Raw genomic sequence first — 20,053 nt, forward strand, 5'->3', positions numbered from 1 at the left:
CGCTGAGAGAGATGCAAAGGCAAATATTAAGCTCTAACGAATCACCAAAGCAAAAATATCTGGTGGGTGTTTATTACTAATTTATCGTATTACAGTAGCACAGGGGGACTGGCCCCCCATTATGCTAGCTATTGTACAAACTCATAATAGGAGATAGTACCTTCCACAAAGAACTGAGTCTAAAAAATGTGAATGCAAGTATGCGGAGGGGGGAAGGACTTCCTTATAAAAGTACATCAAGAGCCAGGCTCTGTGATCTGAGGTGCATGCCAGTGATCACAGCAAGGAACGGTATTATGAATAAACAAGTTAATTAGGAACAAACAAGAACAAACCCCAACTTTAATGTACTGCTTGTTGTGTACATGTACCGCTGCCCACTATTGGGTGGGATATTTTAGGCTTCCTCAAGCATTCAGTGGAAATATTCCCATTACCTTCAGGCCTTTAGTGTGCAGTTTGGAATTCTCCCAGCTATGATGAATCCTATTTTCTGCCCCTTTCAATGCCCTCCACCACTAGATTCATAAGAAAACATTCATTAAATGGCCTAAAAAGAGGATATTGCATGTATCAGTTAAGGAAGATTCTCTTTTAGCTCAAGTGGTAAAGTGCTATGTTTTCTAAAGCTCTGAGTTCTATTCCCCAAGCTGCATCGTATATAGCTAGCTGGCAAAAAAACCCAATATCTACAAGTGATTGCAGATCATTATCATTTTTCCCTGTTCTTTTTAACAGTTCAATTCAGAGAAGAACAAATTCATACACACACCTGGGGAGCCTACTTGGCTCAGAACTAACCTTGGATTGGATCTGAGAGAAAGTGGGCAGGGAAGGTGGTGAAACAAAGAAAGTAAGAGGATGGATAGAGTTGGGGCAGATTAGTCATAGTTGTGAGATCTGGATACAGCCAGCTTTGTTTGGGAGGAAGGCTGAAGTTCACACAGGTACAAATGATTCGGGCCCTGCCAAATTCACGGCCATGAAAAATGTGTCATGGACCATGAAATCTGGTCTCCTCCTGTGAAATCTGGTCTTGTGTGTGCTTTTACCCTATACTATGCAGATTTCACGGGGAAGACCAGTGTTTCTCAAATTGGGGTCCTTACCCAAAAGGGAGTTACAGGTGGGTCACAAAGTTATTTTAGAGGGATTGAGGTATTGCCCCCCTTACATCTCCACTGCCTTCAGAGCTGGGTGTCCGGAGAGCAGTGGCTGTTGGCAGGTGCCCAGCTCTGAAGGCAGGGCCCAGCCAGCAGCAGCACAGAAGTAAGGGTGGCAATACCATACCATGCCATCCTTTCTTCTGCACAGCTGCCTTCAGAGCTTGAGAGTGCCAACTGCTGGCTGAGGGCCCAGCTCTGCAGGCAGCAGGCAGAAATAAGGATGGCAATAGCATACCTTGCCATCCTTACTTCTGTACTGGTGCTGGCGGTGGCTCTGCCTTCACACCTGAGATCCTGGCCAGCAGCCACCTCTCTCCAGCTGCCCAGCTCTGAAGGCAGCACCACTGCCAGCCGCGGCACAGAAGTAAGGGTAGCAGTAACGTTGCAACCTCCCCACAACTCCTTTTGGGTCAAGACCCCTACAATTACAACACCCTGAAATTTCAGATTTAAATAGCTGAAATAATTAAATTTACTATTTTTAAAAACCTATGACCATGAAATTGAGCAAAATGGACCGTAAATTTGGTAGGGCCCTACAAATGATAAAAGTGCAGATTCCAAGCAGGAAGGAGAGCTTAGCAGGACTGGGGCTCCTGCGTGCAATGACAGTACAAATTATAAATAACAATAATGTTCGCAGTGTTGTTGTAGTCTTGTGGGTCCCAGGATATTAGTGAGACAAGATGTGTGAGGTAATGTCTTTTATGGGACCAACTTGCATTGGTGAAAGAGCCAAGCTTTCAAGCTACACAGAACTCTTCTTCACCTCTGGACCAGATCTGTGTAGCTGCAAAGCTTGTCTCTTTGGCCAACAGAAATTGGTCAAATAACAATACTCTCAGTTATAACAGGGTTAATTCAATAATACCAGAAGAGTACTATAACTGAGAACTTAACATTTGTATTTACAAAGCCTGTAAGCTTTCTAGCTGTAGACCACCTTAATGCCACCAGTCTACATACTGATGCTGCTTTATTGCGAAATATGCAGACTAGGGGTGCTTATTTCACTAGATACTTTTCCACTGGCAAGTCGTAATAGGCAGTTAATGACCATGTCTTTGGCCTTGGTGGTCTCCATATTCCTCTCCCGTGATATCTGCATGCTGATTTGGTCTACGTTGGTCATGATGAGCTCAGAGGCCATGATCTGAGTGGGGGATGCGCTGTTGACCATGCTGTCCATGATATACTGTTTGTACAACTCCACCACTTTCTGCTCTAGGTAGTCATTCAGTATTGAATTGGAGAGGGGCTGCTGGTGTTGCATTATGCTGGTCACTCGCCAGCATGACGAGTACCCTTGGACGGGCTTGCGAATGAGGTCATTGGGTGGCATCATGGATTCCATAGGCGGAGGAATCTCTGATGACTCCAAAAATGGGCCTATCCCACTGTCACAGGTAAAATCTGTTGTTACTGAGCTGATAGGCATCACATGGCCACCAGCGATGTGCAAATCATTGTAATTCTTGCAAATGCTTTTACAGGAAGAAGGAACCAGGTAGGTATCTCTACTTGTGGATCCTCCAGCCATATTCCCAGCTGGAGATGTTTGCCTTTCAAACTCCGGGCTCTGAATAACCTGCGGTAAAGTCTCTTTCTGTCTTCCATTGTGTTTGCTTCCTTTTGAATGGACTGAAGAAAAGAACTTGCCCACAGACCACCTCTGAAAGAGACTTCTGCCCTGTGTTTCATCCATGGAGGAATAGGTAAAGCCACACATGGCACTCATCTCATGCACCTTCTCCTCTGCTTCTCGCTTTCTGTAGAGCTTGGAACTCAAGAAGTCCTCACAAAAATAGGGGATTCCACAAAGATACCCTTCTGACAACATTCTTGAAAAAAGAGGAAATAAGACATTAAAGATTAAATTAGATCATAAACCAACAGGAAGATGGAACAGAAAAACAACAAGAAAAGGCAAATAGTTCATTTGTTTGTAAAAAGACTTTTGTATTGATTATGTTCCCCCTGAAAATCTGTTATTGGTTGCATATAGATTAGCTTCAGATCAGGATATTACCATGCGAGTTTACCACTTTTTAAATGGCTTAAATGAATGCAGTGAGCAGCTAGGCTGCTAACTGTGATGTTAGACCAATCACATAAAATAATTTTATGTACACCACTATATGCAATATACTGTGTTTTTGTTTTATAAGGATATTTTGTGCAATGGCTTGTGGTTTATATCTATATGGTTTCTGCAGAAAGTGTATTGATTTCAGTGGGTGGCCATAAAAAGTGGGTTTTTTCCATTCTCCATGCACATTCAAGCTATGGGGTTTATTCCAAAACTTGAAGGCCTTCACATGCCACCGTTTGAAAAGGTGGATCTCACACTCAGAACGTGAATCTGACTTCTTCCTTCTTCTCAGGCTGAATAATTGTTATTTTCGTGGTTTCTTTTTAATTTAAAAAAACCCACCATAGAGTGATTATACAAATTTCTGTACTTGGACTGGCTAATATTGGTTATCAGCCAGTCTGAATGGTCACTTTGAGTTCCCAAATTGAGACAGCTAGGGCCTGGTTTTCAGACATTCTCAGTACCCACAGCTCCTGTTCACTTTGGTTGGAGTTTTGGATGCTCAGCAGTTCTGGAAACAGGGCCACACTATCTCAAGTCAGACACCCAGAAATCAAGGCTCCCAAAATCATTGGCTAGTTTTGAGAATGTAGACCATACAGTATAGTTACAGAAAAATAGCCATACAATGATTATTGAAATCAGACACTTAGAAAGCAGTCAGAGTGCATAGTACTATGTAACTGGGAGACACATGCATCGCTATGCACCAGCAAATGTTCAGCCTCCCAGCACATTCAATTTCAGTATAATTATTCATAATTATGCAACAGTTTTTCTAAACCAGTGGCAGGACAATATCCTGTAAGAAAGGGGTCCTAGACCAGTCCCACATGGTGGAGCAAAGAGGAAGTTAAGTTTTATCAAGCAGATTTCACATGTCCAAATCATTTTTATAGTACAAAACTACCAAGTGACCCATGAGAAATTAAATAGTCTTCATTTTAATAGCATGTAGAACTCTTCATTTAACATTTAATCCAATTATAAAATGCAATAGGCACGGATATTGTCTCCACAGGGAGGAACACATGTTATAGATATTTTTTCAGTTTATTTGACTGTTTCAGAACACCAGAACTGAGAGCACACAAGTGATTGGGAAATGCTTATACAAACTGTGAAAGGAGAGGTGGTATCATTATGTGGCCCATGGGATACTACATGCCAACTTTGTGGTTGTCACTCATTATTGGTGGGTGTGATAGGGCTTTCACCTCCTCCAAGAGCCATTCCTTGTATTACCGCAGCCATTGCAAAATGTTGCAATACATATTGGACAAAGTCCTGGTCTTGGCTATGGAAGTGTCCTCAGAAACTGGGGCAGAAAGGAGCTGTCAGCAGGAGAGAACAGGCCCGTCTGTGCAAAGAACCCATTCTGAGTTAGGAGGGAGGAGAAAGTAATTCACCCAGGGCCTCTCAGAATGTAATGTGTGTGTGGAGATAATATCTACATACATGTGTTAGGGACTCTGAGTCCTGGCTGTCCTCTGTCCCTGTGGCAACTCGTTTACCTCAGCCCTGTGACTGCAGTAACAGCAGTTAGCAGAACACGGGAAGAGACATGGACTAGTGTCCATGGAGGGTTCCTGAGAGGGGGAGATCTCGTTCCCATGAGGACAGCTTGCCCTCTCAGATGACTGGTTTCTAGCATCCCTTCCTTTTAAACAGCTACAGAAACCCTATCTGGAGCTTAATTGCCCTTAGGATTAATTGCTGCTGGTTTACTTTATTTATTAGCCACACTAAGAGAGCCATGAAAATCTACTGCAGAATGCCAGATAAATTCTGCTTCCCTCGTAGCAGGAGGAGATGCCAAAATAGTTCTCTCCTATAGTCTTTCACAGGAAACAGTAGAGTGTTGACTTTAACTTTGGTCAGAGCAAATGTGGAATTATTGTGATACTGACCCATATACTTATTTTTGGTGTAGATATTGAGAAATATGTAAAACTATATTACATGATCTATCCCATTTCTAATCACTGTACATAGGCTGTTCCCAGTTTATGTAGCATGTGTCATCATTGTTTTCCCAGCTGCCAGATGTACCATTCTTTTATCACAAAGTGATATAGCAGGGAACTGAAACTGCTGGTTTCATTTCTTTGGCCAAATTCTGTAGTTCTTATTTTCAGGGTCAGATCACACCCAGTGCTGAGGTGGGGGAACCCAGAAAACTCATGAAACTGAGCAAGTTCAGACCCACAGACTACTTGGAAAAATCTAGTTGGCTGAGTGGGCTTTACCCTCTTGCTCTGTAGAGGATTGTTTCCCTTTTAGCCTGCAGATGTTCCCAGGTCTTCAAGCGAAATCGTGCTAAGGTGAGAGGCAATTCTGAGGGCCTGGACATTTACACTGAAGCTCAATACATTCATGTTATCCCCTCCATCCTCTGCCCATCAGTTCAGCTAGAGGCAAGTTGCCATGGTCTCACTACTGGCAACTGGCCACACAGAGGAGATTTGCATGTGGAAAGGGTCAGCATTATTTCCTGCAGGTGCTTTTTCTTTGGTAAGGGAAGAACAGTTATTCCCAGTTCCATTTTCTCCTGCCTCCAATACACATGCACACCACAGAGTCCCAAATGCACAGAGATTGTGTATAAGGGATTCCACAGAGTTGGAACGATGAGGATTTCATGCTCCTTTAGATCAGTCTATTTTTCTCCTATCCTTCCTTGAAAAATTCACATGGATGTTTCATTCCATGGGGGACAGAGAGAGCAGATGGCCTAGTTCATGGTCTTTACTCTTGACATGTTTTGCCTGAGACAGGGCTGCCGGATTTTTCCCTTGCTTGGTTGTTATTTTTTACTATGGGTGACTGATTAAATTCTAAAGGAATACTAGCATAGCTTGCACTGGGGAGGAATAAAAGAGGCACTGCCTGTTGTAAATCTTTACTACCTTTATATCTTTTCGGTTTTTAAAACCAAATCCCTGGCATATGCCTTAACCTGGGTATTTTCTGCATTTCAGTGGAGAGATGAGTCGACCCTTGATCTATGCTGCTAGCATTAGTGTGACTACAGTGAGCCTCTGCGCAAATATCCAGAATCCAGCAATATCATAGGCTTTCTCAGACTGACAGATTCACTGCTTGGAGATGATGGCAGTGTGTGTACAAAGAGCCCAGTGCACAGCTGATAGAGAAGCTACATAACAACATAGAATTGAACTGACTGCCTAGCCTAGGCTAAGCAAGAGCCTGGAGCAATATATATATATAAGAAGAGTAATAATAAAATCTGCTTGTCCCCTAAAAAGCCTGAGTGAGGTAGAAGATTTCTAGACAAAGCGAAAGGAATGTAGTACAGCCAGTGGGCACAAGGATATGTGGGATGAGGCTTTTAGAAAGGGACGGACACAAATACATTTGGGACCACAATGTGTCTGGCATCCAGGCTCCCAAAGTATGGTCCTAAATAATGTTATAGGTGTTCTGTTCGGTATCTGGAGTTCAGCTTCGTATGTGATCCCTGTACATACACAAGTTCTTCTAGCTGGCTTCCTAGAATCCCAGGTGCAAATAATCCCTTCTCCCTTCATGGAGGGAATGAAAATCCTATGGATCCCTTTCTGGAAATCCTCTCCCACCCCCTAGGACTCCAAGAAGCCCTTCCATGAGGTTAGGGATCCTGGTTGGGGGATGGGAGGATGTAGAGCCAAGGCCCACCCTATGCGGAGTTTATACAAAAGTTATAGTGACCATCAGTATTAACTTTATACCTTATTGCACTCTTACGTCCTACTCCCATCTTGAGGAGCTATAGCTGGACGTGGAGCCCTGACAGTGCAGTGCCCGTGGAGGCCTCACTGGCAGGATCCATAGGGGGCTAGGGAGAGCCAGGAAAGAGGGCGGAGCCATACAGTTTCCATGAAGATGGCCATGCCCGTGGTGGATTCCCTGACATCCCCAGATTTAGGAAACTGAACCTCCTGCTCATGGCTTAAATTCAGCTGGAGCTGTCCGGAGCAAAGCTCTGATCAATATTTTCAAACCCACAGGACAGAAGCCCTGAGCCCCGGGGAGCTCCAGGAAATACTCTATGAGAATTTAAGCCCTGCTCCTGCTCATCTGATGAGGAGTAACTTGCCCCCTTCCACTCCCCAACACGTACACAATGGAACAGTCTTGTACAAATTCTCCATGGGGAACTCCAATAAGTTTCCAGTCCCCTACACCTTTTTGTCGAATGTGGTCTTTATTTCAGGTCAGAAAAGGTTCTCTGGGCCATCCACTCTAAACTGCATTTTGCAAGACTCTTTGCTGTGTACATCTGAAAAGCCCTATAGCAAAGCTGTTGTTGAATATTTACAGTGACTGTGCCTCAAGTGCTTCTATTATACTGCTCTGTTGCCTTTATGGCTAAGAACCTTTCCAAATATCAAATAAACACTTTTCTTCATTAGCCTCAGACAAGATCTCCTTTGCCTACTCCCACCTAAAGCTAGGAGTTATATCCTTCCCTTGTGTATAACTTTCCTAAAGGTGTTTGCCAACTGTGAGCATGATTCCTCTGAATCTTCTCCTTGTCTAGATTACAATTACATAGGCCAAATCTTGCAAACTAGCTGCCTACATTATACAAAACATGCATTTGCCTGCACCAAGGGGGTACAAAGGAACATAAAAATTGCCATTCTGGATTGAGCAGTTGCTGTCTCTAATCCAATAACCTGTCTCTGACAATGGCCAATACCAGATGCTTCAGTGGAAGGTGCAAAAAAACTCCATAATGGGCAATCATGGCACAACCTACCCATAGATTAACTAACTCTGCTAGTGTGAAACCGAAGCCCAAGGGTTTCAGCCCCTGAGTCCTGTTGCCCAGGGCTGAAGCTGAAGCCTGAGCACCGCTTCGGCTTCAGCCCCAGGCGGTGGGGCTCTGGCTTTAGCTTTGGGAGGTGAGGGTCAGGCTTCGGCTCCAGCCCAGGACCCTAGCAAGTCTGACACCAGCACTGGTGACCCCATTAAAACCCACTGGCAACCCACAGGTTGAGAACCCCTGTACTATACAATTTAGAGTGATAAAATCTTTGTTTCTACATGTCTCTCTTCTAAGTAAATTGAAATCTCTATTTAGTCAGTCTTAACTTTGTGGATTTTGTATGTGCATTTTAAATCTATATCCATGTTGTGACAGTTCATTAATATTTTGCATCTCAAGTAATTGGAATGGGGGAAATGGATTCATGTGCTCTTGTTACTGAAAGTGTTACACTTAGTAGGAGTGTGGGACAGAGAAAGAGCTACAGTACATTGCTATTGAAATGATTGCCATTTTATGAAGAGTGAACAGGAGGAAAGTGCATGAACCTGACCATGGAATGAAAGGGTTACATCTGCTGGGGACTAAATGTAAGAGAGAGAAAGAGTGTGTGTGTGCGTGTGTGTCTGTGTGCATGTGTGCACACCCCTGACTTTCCTGTGAGTCTAGAAAATGCAAGGATTAAAGGTCCTACAGGTAATATTTATTTTAACCATAATTGGGTTGCTCAGAAAAATTCTAAACCTTTTGGCACAGATATACAATATCCATTTTTTACTTGGGGGAAACAATCTGCATATGCAGTACTCTACCTCTAAGCTGTCGCTTGGATAACTTCCTAACTCATACATACACATCAATGAAAAATGCTTTAAATACCAGCAAAAAAGCAGCATATTCAATTACACTTGCTTTAAAAGTATTACATAATGTAGATTATTATTATTTTATTACTTGTATTATGGTAGTGCCTAGAGGCCAAGTCATGTACCAAGACCCCACACAGGATCTGAGTGACTATGTTTTCATATCCTTAAGCCACATCAAAGACTAACTATTGTGACTCATAGTTTTGGAGGCAGATACACTAGCCTGGAGTTTGTAATATACTTACCAGTTCTGAAGGAACCAGCAATTGCATGTGGAAATTCACAGAAGCTATGTAAAATCCTTGAAAACCTACACTGTCCACATGCCAATCAGACAAAGATTATCTGAATATTACCAATGTGATTGCCAATCAGACACTAACAAGCCAAGTGGAGAGGCAGCAAAAACATTTACAGAGAATTGTACAGTGCATAATGTGTTTTAGTTCTTACCTTCAAGAGCTTAGCTGCTTACCTGAGACAGAAGATACACAACAGGAAATGACCATGCAGAGAAAAATTGTAGTTCTTCCAGACAGTTTAAAAGTTCACTTGTATGTAGCTTTTTTTACATTGCAAAGATGACATGTATTTTGTTTCTCACTCTCCATTACTCAGAAGAATTAAAGGGAAGTCCCTGGGAGATTTGGAGGTTTTATAACTGACTTATTAGAATCACACCATACTAGACCCTTTCTTCCTCTTTTTATGCCAAAATGAAACTGTGTTGTGAAACTAAATGTTGTTAAAATAGTATATTGCAACATAACACGTGTGTACCCATCAGCCTATGCTGCCAGTTCCGTAAAGAGAGATGTTAATGAAATGAAAAAATATAGCAACCTGAGAGAGTTTGATAATCTAGAATTCAGTTGTGTCTTACCCCAACTTCACTCCATTTATGTAATTTTCCACCTTTACAGAGATGGTAAGTCACCATAGGACCAAACAGGAATCCATTCCTTAGCAGGCACACGGTCTCATAAAGACCCTATTGCATCTAGTCTACTGCCAAATAAGCCAGTACAAGATGCTACTGGCACATCTGAATTGACCCCACAAAACTGAGTAAGAGTTAGCTGAAAAGGGGTTATCAGATTTCTATACTAAGAAAATGATTGCAAACTATTTTCGTCCTGTCTCTCTTTTTTTTTTTAACTAAAACCTATATTATTTTTCTTTAAGGAAGTCTAAGGTTTTATTAGAAGCACAGAACTCTATCTGCTAACCAGCTGAGGTATATATGCAGGTATATCATGTAGCATGATTAAGCTATGTAAGTCACTTGGAAAGACTGGAATCAACCAAAAAGACTGAGGTCTGTGCTACCCTGGGGCACTGTGGGAAGGACAGCCTACCTTATCCCTTCATCTGTTCAGGAGAAATTGTACTGTACCATGGAACTGTTTTCATTAGATGATGATGGCTTTTCCACCGAGCCCGATAAGGAACTGCATTTTGCTAGAGCAGGGATGGATTCTAAAGAAAAATCTGAGATAGGTAGATACTTCATTGTGATAATACATACATATCCCTTGAAACTCAAATTCATTAGACCCCACCTTATGCTACTTCAGAAGACAGTGTCTCATTTTTTCATTTAGTCCAACTTTAAGACTGAGTAGCAATAATATACAATGTCCTCTTAACCTTAGTCAGATATCCCAGCGCAGATATCAGTTTTCACACTCTGGGTTAAATAGGCCTGCTACGCCTATGCAATGTTATTTACTCCAACAGCCATATGCACCAGCTAGGATTAAATAACATTGCATCTGCACAGGAGATATGACATTTTCAATAGGTCCTAAAGCCAGCTATGGCTGGGCAAGGTTGGCAGTCTCCATCAAATTCCAAGAGGCATCTTTACTGCAGGAAGTCCTTCCCTTGGGAGCTATTCCTCACTGGCAAGAGACACCTGTTATCACATGTGTGCATTTAACAGTCATGTAGCTTTTTCCAGCTTCATTCCTTGGGGCAAATTCAGGCCTGGTGTTGCCCATCTGCCTGGGATAAATATGGCTCTGTAGCTGGAACAGGGCATACCAAAGATTCAAATAGTGAGTGATATTGTGAAGTATTACATTGATTTTCAGGTAATTATAAAACGATGAATATATGCTACAAGTTATCTTTTATGGGTAACTACCATCTGCAGAAAAGATAAAATATGAATTTTCTTCCACAGATGATGCAGCATCCTCCTCCCTTCCATTAATGTGATTCCCTTAATGTGCTGCCATTTTTAGACTCTTTTCCCAAGCCTCCATTACCCGTTAAGCTGCTGCTGGGAATCACTGGCTTTTCTGTATTCTACAGAGCTCCCTAGGGCTGGTCGCTCAATATTTCTGCTGAGAGTAAAAATGTCAAAAAATGAGTTTTTGCTAGTGCAAAAGCACCTCCAGGAATAACTTAAGAAGAATGGTCAGAATTTTAAAACTGGATGCCTAAAGTGTGGCTTCTAAATGCATATATTGGCACCTAGATATAAGTGGCCTGATTTCCAAAAGAGATGAGCACTTCTAAGTCAGTGGGAGCTGCAACTTTCCAAAAATATTGAAAATCTAGCTACTTTTATTCCAGTACCTCAAGGGATTTAAAGACCTAACTTTAGGCACCCAGGCTTGAAAAAATTAGCCAGTGCTCACTGCTTTACAGTACACAAAAACCATGATAGTCTGTTCTCATTCATCCTACTGTAGCTATAAGTTCCAGAGGAAGAGAGTTTTAGTACTGTAGTTTCTCATAAGACAGGTTGAGCATTAACAACCTGATATTTTGCAAGAGCAAGGATCAACCTTTTTGGTGGATATCCATATTTTCCTAGTGCCCTTGTTCATCTTCATCTGAAGGGTTATCCTCAGGCAGGCAGAATTATCACATGAATTGTTATGCTCTGATTTATAATCTGTTCTTTAACGGTAGCACTCTGAGGGTCAAACTGAAAGGTGAGTGAACTGCAGAGATTCTAACCTGCAGTAACACATCACCTTCTGCCCCCCTCATCCTGTGTCTAAGTTGGCTTAAGCTGGCATTACTTCCACTGAGTGGGCTCAGAAGATGGTGCAAATTGTAGCAAGTTTGAAACTCCTTCAGATTATTATCTGAATTTTGCTCAGAATGTTTGCGGCCACATTTACTTATTATGCTCAATAGACTTTGCCATCTATTGTGTACCTGTCTTATGCAGACTGTGAGCCAGATTCACTGACGCTGGCAAAAAGCCCATTTCAATGGCATCTCTCTGCATGAGAGAGAGGATTCCCCTTGGAATGACAACTTTAATTCCCACTTGTGATCCCATAATCAGTGGGAATGTGCCGACATAGCTCAGCCCTGGCTCCCTAGACCTCCCTACTCCCCAGCCAATGTTGCCCACTTTTTGTGGGTGGTAATGCTGCACTATTATAAATGTGAAGAAAAGGCTGGAGCTGCTTAACATACTTCATACAAACTCCACCACAGTGGACTTTATGATTGAGATCCCATATCAATACAGGCTGAATATGGGCCTGTGTTGTTAAACACTGCAAAGATGGCTGCATTTCAGTTGTGAGTGAAAGGCTACTTGTCTTTGTCTGGAACACCCATAGGGAAAAAATGGTGGGTGCTCAGCACCCACCAGCAGCCCCCCTCTCAGCTCCTTCTCCTCCTCCCCAGCACCTCCCACCCACTGGCAGCCCTGCCAATCAGCGCCTCCCTCTCCCTCCCAGCACCCACCATGGATCAGCTCTTTAGCAGAGTGGCGGAGGTGCTGTGGGTAGGGGGAAGAGTGAGGGCGTGCTCAGGGGAGGGGCAGAACAGGGTGGGAAGAGGCGGGGCGGGGGGAACAGGAGGAGGGGGTATGATGGGGACAGGAACAGGCAGGCGGGAGTGGAGGCTTGGGGGAAGGGGTGGAGTGGGGGTGGGGCTTGGTGGAGTGGGGGTGGGGCCTGGGGTGGAGCAGGGGTCGAGTACATCCCTCCCCCCCCCAAGAAAGGACAAATTTGGCACCTTTGGTAGGAAATAAATTCAGCCTGCATGCCGATGTCCTTTTTTTTTTTTTTTTTTGGTGCATATATTCAAGCTGTACAGAACAAAGGTGCACACTGAAATATCTGCAGGCCAAACCAGTTTTAATTCTGAAACTACTTCATGATCATATATCATTAACTGGGGACTCTGGAACTGCAAAGGTTATAATTACATAGCCTAACTTTATGGCCTACTCTACTTATGATTTTATGCAGTATCACAAAGGGCTGCTATGAATCTTTTCCCTCTAAAAAAAAGACAGGCAAATATTTCAATACCTTAATATACTATGTGGTAGATGTCATGAATAATTCAAAAAGTGTGACCATGTGTTAGCAAAATCAATATTTCAAGTTGCATAATACACCACTTTCTTAATTACAGTCCAGCACTACTTTCACACATTGATAATCACATGCATACTATCAATTACTTAAATAAAACAACAATAATCTTTCAGTGAGGAAGAAATATCATGGTTCTGTACAGTTCCTCTTTCTCACCCTTCTTTGTAGTTAATGGAAAGCAAATTAATAGAGTGTCCTAAGTAAAATATAGTGTTGTTGTGTTAAACATCTATTTACAGCTGATTCCTCTATTCCTATGCAAAAGACTGCATCAGAAAAACACAGCAGCAAATACTGCTTCACTGCTACTTTGCATGTCCCCGTACTATGTGCATGTATGCATCTCAGTAGCACCTTTCAGTGAGATGTTCCATTCCAGGGCCTCACTGAAAGCCCACTAAACTGAATGGAAAGACTCCTGCTGAAATTGTTGGGTTTTTGGATCAGACTCCAAGGAAATGAGAGTTCTGAACATGCCTATTAATGGAGTGTGTTTCCTGGATGTACCCTGTGTATCATTCAACATTTACAGGGCTGGGTTTAGGCGTAATGGATCTAGAAGCAAAACATGTCCACAGACTCCAAATCTGTGCACACAAATGGGTAGTTGAATATGCTACTGCCTAATTTTCATGTGCAATTAAACTTTTGCATGCACAACCACGCGTGTTGGGTTTTGGAGAGCAAGGGAGGGGTGCAGCAAATATGGGCTAGATTCACAAAAGGACATAAAAAGAAAAGGAGTACTTGTGGCACCTTAGAGACTAACCAATTTATTTGAGCATAAGCTTTCGTGAGCTACAGCTCACTTCATCGATGAAGTGAGCTGTAGCTCACGAAAGCTTATGCTCAAATAAATTGGTTAGTCTCTAAGGTGCCACAAGTACTCCTTTTCTTTTTGCGAATACAGACTAGCACGGCTGTTACTCTGAAACCTGACAAAAGGACATAGGCGCCTAACTGCCATTTTAGGCACCTAAAACCCAGAATCAGGCCCAATTGGGATTTACAAAGCTCTTGCTCAGTTGCTCTAAATTCTGTAGGCACCTAAAGTCACTGGGCACCTAAATTTCTGGAGTCAAAATTCCTGAGGCACTGACGTTTCTGCCTCTGGGCATGCACACTGCATTCCCACAGCAGGCATCCAGACACCTAAACCCAGAACAATGCCCAAACCAGAGAAGACAGATGTTCCTCTGTCTAAGTTGCTGGCAGGGCCTGATATGGTAAGTGTGCTCAGACCTCGCCTACCAAATCTGATTCCTGTAAGCAAGCTTGCATATAATGGGCAGCAGGGGAAAGCGCAGCTCTCTAATAACTTTTAACCCCGTGGTTAGGGTGCTCACCTGGGATATGGAATACCTCCCCGCACTTTAAGTCCCCTCTCTGCCTGAGGAGGAGAAGGGATTTGAACTGGAAGCTGCTGCCTCTTGGGTGCATGCCCTAACTACTTGGCAATGGGATATGCTGATGTGGAGCTCCCTGCCTGCCTTGGCTCCATGCTGCTCCCAGAAGCAGCCAGCATGTCCAGCCTCTAGGCAGAGGCGCAGCCAGACAGTTCTGCGTGGTGCTCACTGTGCGTGCCCACCAGCGCCACCCCCACAGCTCTGGGCAATGGGAGCTGCGGAGCCAGCACTGGAGGCAGGGGCAGGACGCGGAGCTTCCCTGATCACCCCTGCGCTTAGCGGCCGCAGGAACATACCGGCCACTTCCGGGGGCTGCGCAGAGCCAGGCAGGCAAGGAGCCTGCCTTAGCCCCGGGCTCCTGCTACACCACCAACCAAACTTTTAACGGCCCGGTCAGCAGTGCAGACTGGAGCCGCCAGGGTCCCTTTTCGACCCAGCATTCAGGGTCAAAAACCGGATGCCTGGCAATGCTACACTCCCACCCTAACTGTGCATTTCAAGGCAGTTCACCCAGGACAAAGAAATGTTGGAGCCTAAACCTCTTCTCCGTATTTTCCAGTGGTGATGTGGAACCCACACCCACTTTGGACACGGGGGGTACTATATTGGATGCTTCACAATTATGATGGTACTAATGGCTCCAAACACTATTCTTAACATCTCCTGGATTAAACCACTCTAACACACATCTGGCAGAAAGGAATCATTACTGGGCCTGTGATATAACCAATCGGTAGGCTCAGGAGGAAGTTATTAAAGGAGCAACAGCTTGAAAATAGGTGAGGCCTTTAATTTAGGGATTATTTCAGGTGTAACAGTTCCTAACATGGAGGCTGCAGGACAGTGAGCTGCAGTACGTGAGGAGGCGATGGTTGTGGGCCTGCCTTTACTTCTTGGGTGTGGGGGAGAGAATTCCATTTCCCAGGACTGACTCATTAGAGTCCAGGCAGCTCCATTCCTCCCCCTCCATTAGCCAGGTGGTCTGGTTCCCTTGACTAATCCATTATTTTCAGGCTAATTCTGAAGGGGAGCTGGCTTAATTTAATGTCAAGCTTTCTGCTGACACTTTCACTGAAAGTATGAAACAGCTGACTCCCTACCCTTACCTCCTGGAATAAGACAGACATTCTTACATGGAAGATTTTTTTCAGTCACATTGTGCAAAAAGGAATCTTGCATCACTTTTCTAATGTACTTCTCAACTCACTACTGTCAGTTACTGGAGGAAGGTTTTAAGGTTTTACACAGAGGGCTTTTCACTGGAAATGGGATTGTGAAATAGACGGGGCCATTCCCTTTTGTGTTCTTACTATATACTCAGTTCAATATAATGAAGTATATACAACTCAGGATTTTTAAAATAACGTGTGTTAAATACCAAATAAGATTTGGAAAAATACAGGCAGGACTGTTGTGGCATAAGGGCTGGTTAGTTCAGCTGTACTGAAAGATGTGTGCACTAGCTATTTGGAGCCATCTAGTGATACTTTAATTGCATGCAACTTAACTAAAATAACTTGTTTTCCAAATATTGTATCTTATTGGGGATGGGGGTTCTTTGTTTTACTTTCTTTTCCGCTTCTCTTCCTCTGCCCTGGCTATTCTTATTTCTTTCAGCTACCAAGAAAATAAACATTCAGACTGAGCCAAACTAATCCCTGGTGAAACTCCACGGAAATCAGTGTCTGAATTCAGGCAGTCTCCTTGGTAGGGTTAGACCAGAAATAAGTATGGAGTATGAGTATGGAGATTTCTGTAAGAGGAAATCTCAAAGCAGCAATAATGAGTATGGTAGAACCGTTGAGTAATTAAGACAGAACTGTCAATGTTTTTTCCCACATGGCCAACCAGTTCACAGAAGGGCACTCATAGGCACTGCTTGCAGTGTTGTTAAATGTGGGTTCTTTTGATAAAAGCAGCTCTCTAGAACTGACTTCCATGTTTCAGACTACAAGGGAGAGGAAACAAACATTAGGAGATGAGACAGCCGCAATGAACAGGATCAGTTCAAACTACAAGTATATAAATTAAGTAGATTACATGCAATAGAAGTGACATTCATGGATGTGAGGGGGAAGAGGTTATCATGAACAAATTTCTGGAAGGCTGGTGAAATATGTGTAAAGTGGAAGGCTCAGGAAGTAGGATATTGTTGAAAGAATGTCATAGACCTAGAAGAAAAGAGAGAATTCAAAGAGTCAGGTATCCAAATAAGTACAGAGAGGCTGTTTCAGGTGGAGGGATCAGCATGGAAGAAGGAGGCGAGATAGGGATACAAGTAGTAAGAACATTAAAATTTCTAGGAATAGAATAGAAAATATGAGACGATACAGCCAGGAAGATGGAAAAGAGTGCCAGTCAATGGAGCATCTCAAAAAATGAAGGGAGAGAATGTGCACTAGATTCTGGAGTGGGCAGGAAGGCCTTGAAAATATTTGAGGATAGAATATTTATATGCCTGCTTTTTGGTACTGGGTGATGGGAGCGAAGTGGAGGACAGCTAAGTGCTTAGTGTATATCCTAATGTAGCTGCAATAGAAGCTCCCAAAAATCCATGCAGAGAAATGAGACTGCAAGATCCAGAAGATCAAGGCCCCGAATGGTTAAAGATGAAAAAGTATTAGGGAAAAATTAAGCATGATCACATTATCTATACACAAAGGAGAGAAAGTATTTCTCCATAAACATGTACTGTATTACCAATACAGTATAATAAAAAGTTGTGTAAACACAGTAATGAAATACATTATGTATAATTATCAGATTAGATAAAAGTAATAAAATAAATACAAGAGAAGAAGCAGAGGAACAGTTGGCTGGGGAATAAAGAGAGGACAGTTCTGTGATTAAAGCAAGGTCTGAGTTGGATTCTCAGTTCTGTCCCAGGCTTCCTGTGTGACTTTGGGTGTGACATTTAACCACTATATGAATCAGCTTCCCCATCCATAAAAACAATACCCTCCTGCTAGTGGTGTTTTGAAATTAAGTTAATCAATGTTTATAGATTGAGTGGAGACCCTTAGAGTGAAGGTATTACCCAGATGTAGTATATTATTATTCTATAGATATCTCTGTGGACTTGATCATGTGAGGGTTGGGGTGGAAACAAATTAAAGAACTTCAGAGTGGTGTTTAAGGCAAGTGAGTTCAATAAACATTAGGTCAGATCAGACACTATAGCAAAGCCAACTTTAGAAGAAAGAAGTAGGCTAAGTAATTCAGTTGCCATTGATCATCATATGGTCAATCTGGTTCTTATCTCTGCCATTTGGAGAATACCATGTCAGCTTGTGGATTTCACGATGTTGGAATAGGGTTCTGACGATGAGTAGATCATTCATATTACAGAAATCAACCAGCCTTTCTCCGTTTTCATTCATGGTGCCACAGCCATTGCTCTGTCATTGTTTGTCTTGTCCTTACCAACCTTGGCATTCAGGTCTCCCATGATGATAGTTATGTCGTGGCATAGTTCTCTCTCTTTAACTCCACCTGTAATATAAGATAGAATTTGTCCTTTGCTTTTCATCATGTCAGAGCACTGAATCAGAGTAATATTATTGCATTTCCCTTTCTCTCTGGCTCTCATAAGTCTGCTGCTCATGGATTTCCGTCCAAGCAGGGAATGCTCCACTCCCTTCTTCAAAAGGATGGCAACACCCTCATGGTGTTGTCCATTATCCCGTCCAGAATACAGCAAAGCTTCTCCCGAGGCTATTGTTAATCTTCCTGATCCCGTCCATCTGCTTTTGCTGACTCCCAGGATATGTAAGCGGTAGCGTCTCATCTCTGCTGTGACCTGAGTTAGCTTCCCTATTTTGTACATTGTCCGTATATTCAAAAAACCAAGTATGGTTTTTGTCTTGGTGTTGAGCCTTCAGTCTTCATGCCAGTGGCTTCCTTTTGACTTTCGCCACTGGCAGTCATACAGGTCAGTGACTCCTGAAGGCCATCACCCACAGTAATGGTTGATTTGTCTGCTGCTGTTTCTGTAACATATTTTGTTTTTTATGGGACAGGGTTGTTAACCCTGTGCCTAACACCCAACCTGGAGGACCAGGATGTCTGTTTTGTCTGGCTGCTCCCCCACAGACCAATCCAGCATGGCTGAACCTGCCAGGAGGAAAAAGCCCCCACCTACAGAGACTCTGGGGATTGTTAAAGCTATCCTGCCATGACAAGGAACGGACACCAGAGGACACTTTTTTGCTTTAAGTGCTGCTTAATGCTTGGTTTCAGGGCCAGATGCATCTCTAGATTCCAGAAATGGTTGGCACCTTTAATTAGTAGGCAAATAGTTTGCTTTACGAAGGAACCTTAGAAATCATTAGAAATTAAATGTGTTTTAGTATCCGCACCAGCTCAGTATGCTTTTGTTGCATAATTTCATACCTGGATGAAGTCTGGATAATGCTTTACAAGGATTGAGAATGTAAATTGGTTTCAGCTCCAAACTGAGCAGCCATTTTAGGAAGACTTATTGAGCACTCAGGAACTCAGAGATGTTGACTCTACACACTTTGAATGCTATTGTGTATCAAAGTAAAAGTAATACAAAAATGTTTGCAATGTAATTATTCACACCCAAATACCATGGTAAGATAAGGAGCACATGACACCAAGAGAGCACTTTGCCTTCTGCTTTATACCTACTATTACAAGTATGGCTCAAACTCACCCCCATGTGATATACTGCACAATGCCCTAGGCCGTTTCATTAAGAGCAAAATGAAAGACGTGTTCCAATGGTTTCAGCAATTTTTGTTAGTAATAATTCCCCTGTGTGACCACACAGTAGACATGAAGTTAATAGTATTCTTTCCATGCAGGATTCAGTCCTCCTCCAGGATATGCAGGACTGCTTGCTGCCCTGAAACAGGACACTTGTCTAGCACTTATGCTCAGTATGTGGGCTACTGAGCAGAGAAAGGGCTAATTCCACATGCTGTACTACAGTGATGTCCATCATGTGGCTCTGGAAGCTCAAAATTACGGCCCTCAAGGGCAACTGTGTTAAGAAGAAAATTTGTATTTGAATATGAATTGGAGATCTGGCCCCTAAGCTGTGCCCTATGGTTTTTAAACTAAAATGGCTGAATCAGCTCTGTCACCATGGAGAGGAGGTGGGGCACCAGCTGTCTCCCCGAGGTTCCTCCCACCACATTCTCTACAGCCCCAGGGGCAGCTGTAGTGTGAGCTGGGTGCTCATGAGCAGCTGCTTTTCCTTTGCTGCTACAGCTGCTCCTCTGCTAGATTGGTTGTTCCCCATAATTATTTGAACCCCTGGTCCAGTAGCTCCTTCCCTTAGGCTGGGGAAGGGGCCTTCAGACACGGGTGGGCTTGCACCCCTAGCTTTCAGTAGGTGCTCCTCTGCTGGCTGCC

General features: G+C 43.1%; 1 protein-coding gene across 2 annotated transcripts; it reads right to left on the reverse strand.

The window, feature by feature from the left end:
- Nucleotides 1-325: 325 nt before the first annotated feature.
- TASL (TLR adaptor interacting with endolysosomal SLC15A4) lies at nucleotides 326-9,633 on the reverse strand. Of its 2 annotated transcripts, none has more exons than XM_027825546.3 (2): nucleotides 9,380-9,633; nucleotides 326-3,007 (listed from the first exon to the last, which is right to left on the reverse strand). In XM_027825546.3, the coding sequence occupies exon 2, from the start codon at nucleotides 3,004-3,006 to the stop codon at nucleotides 2,143-2,145; it is 864 nt and encodes a 287-aa protein (XP_027681347.1). In that variant the 5' UTR covers nucleotide 3,007; nucleotides 9,380-9,633; the 3' UTR covers nucleotides 326-2,142. The 2 variants fall into 2 exon arrangements, with proteins under 2 accessions (XP_027681347.1, XP_007072829.2); XM_007072767.4 differs by having other exon boundaries at nucleotides 9,358-9,613.
- Nucleotides 9,634-20,053: the final 10,420 nt, after the last annotated feature.

This window comes from Chelonia mydas, chromosome 1, assembly GCF_015237465.2.
Source record: "Chelonia mydas isolate rCheMyd1 chromosome 1, rCheMyd1.pri.v2, whole genome shotgun sequence".
NCBI lineage: Eukaryota > Metazoa > Chordata > Testudines > Cheloniidae > Chelonia > Chelonia mydas.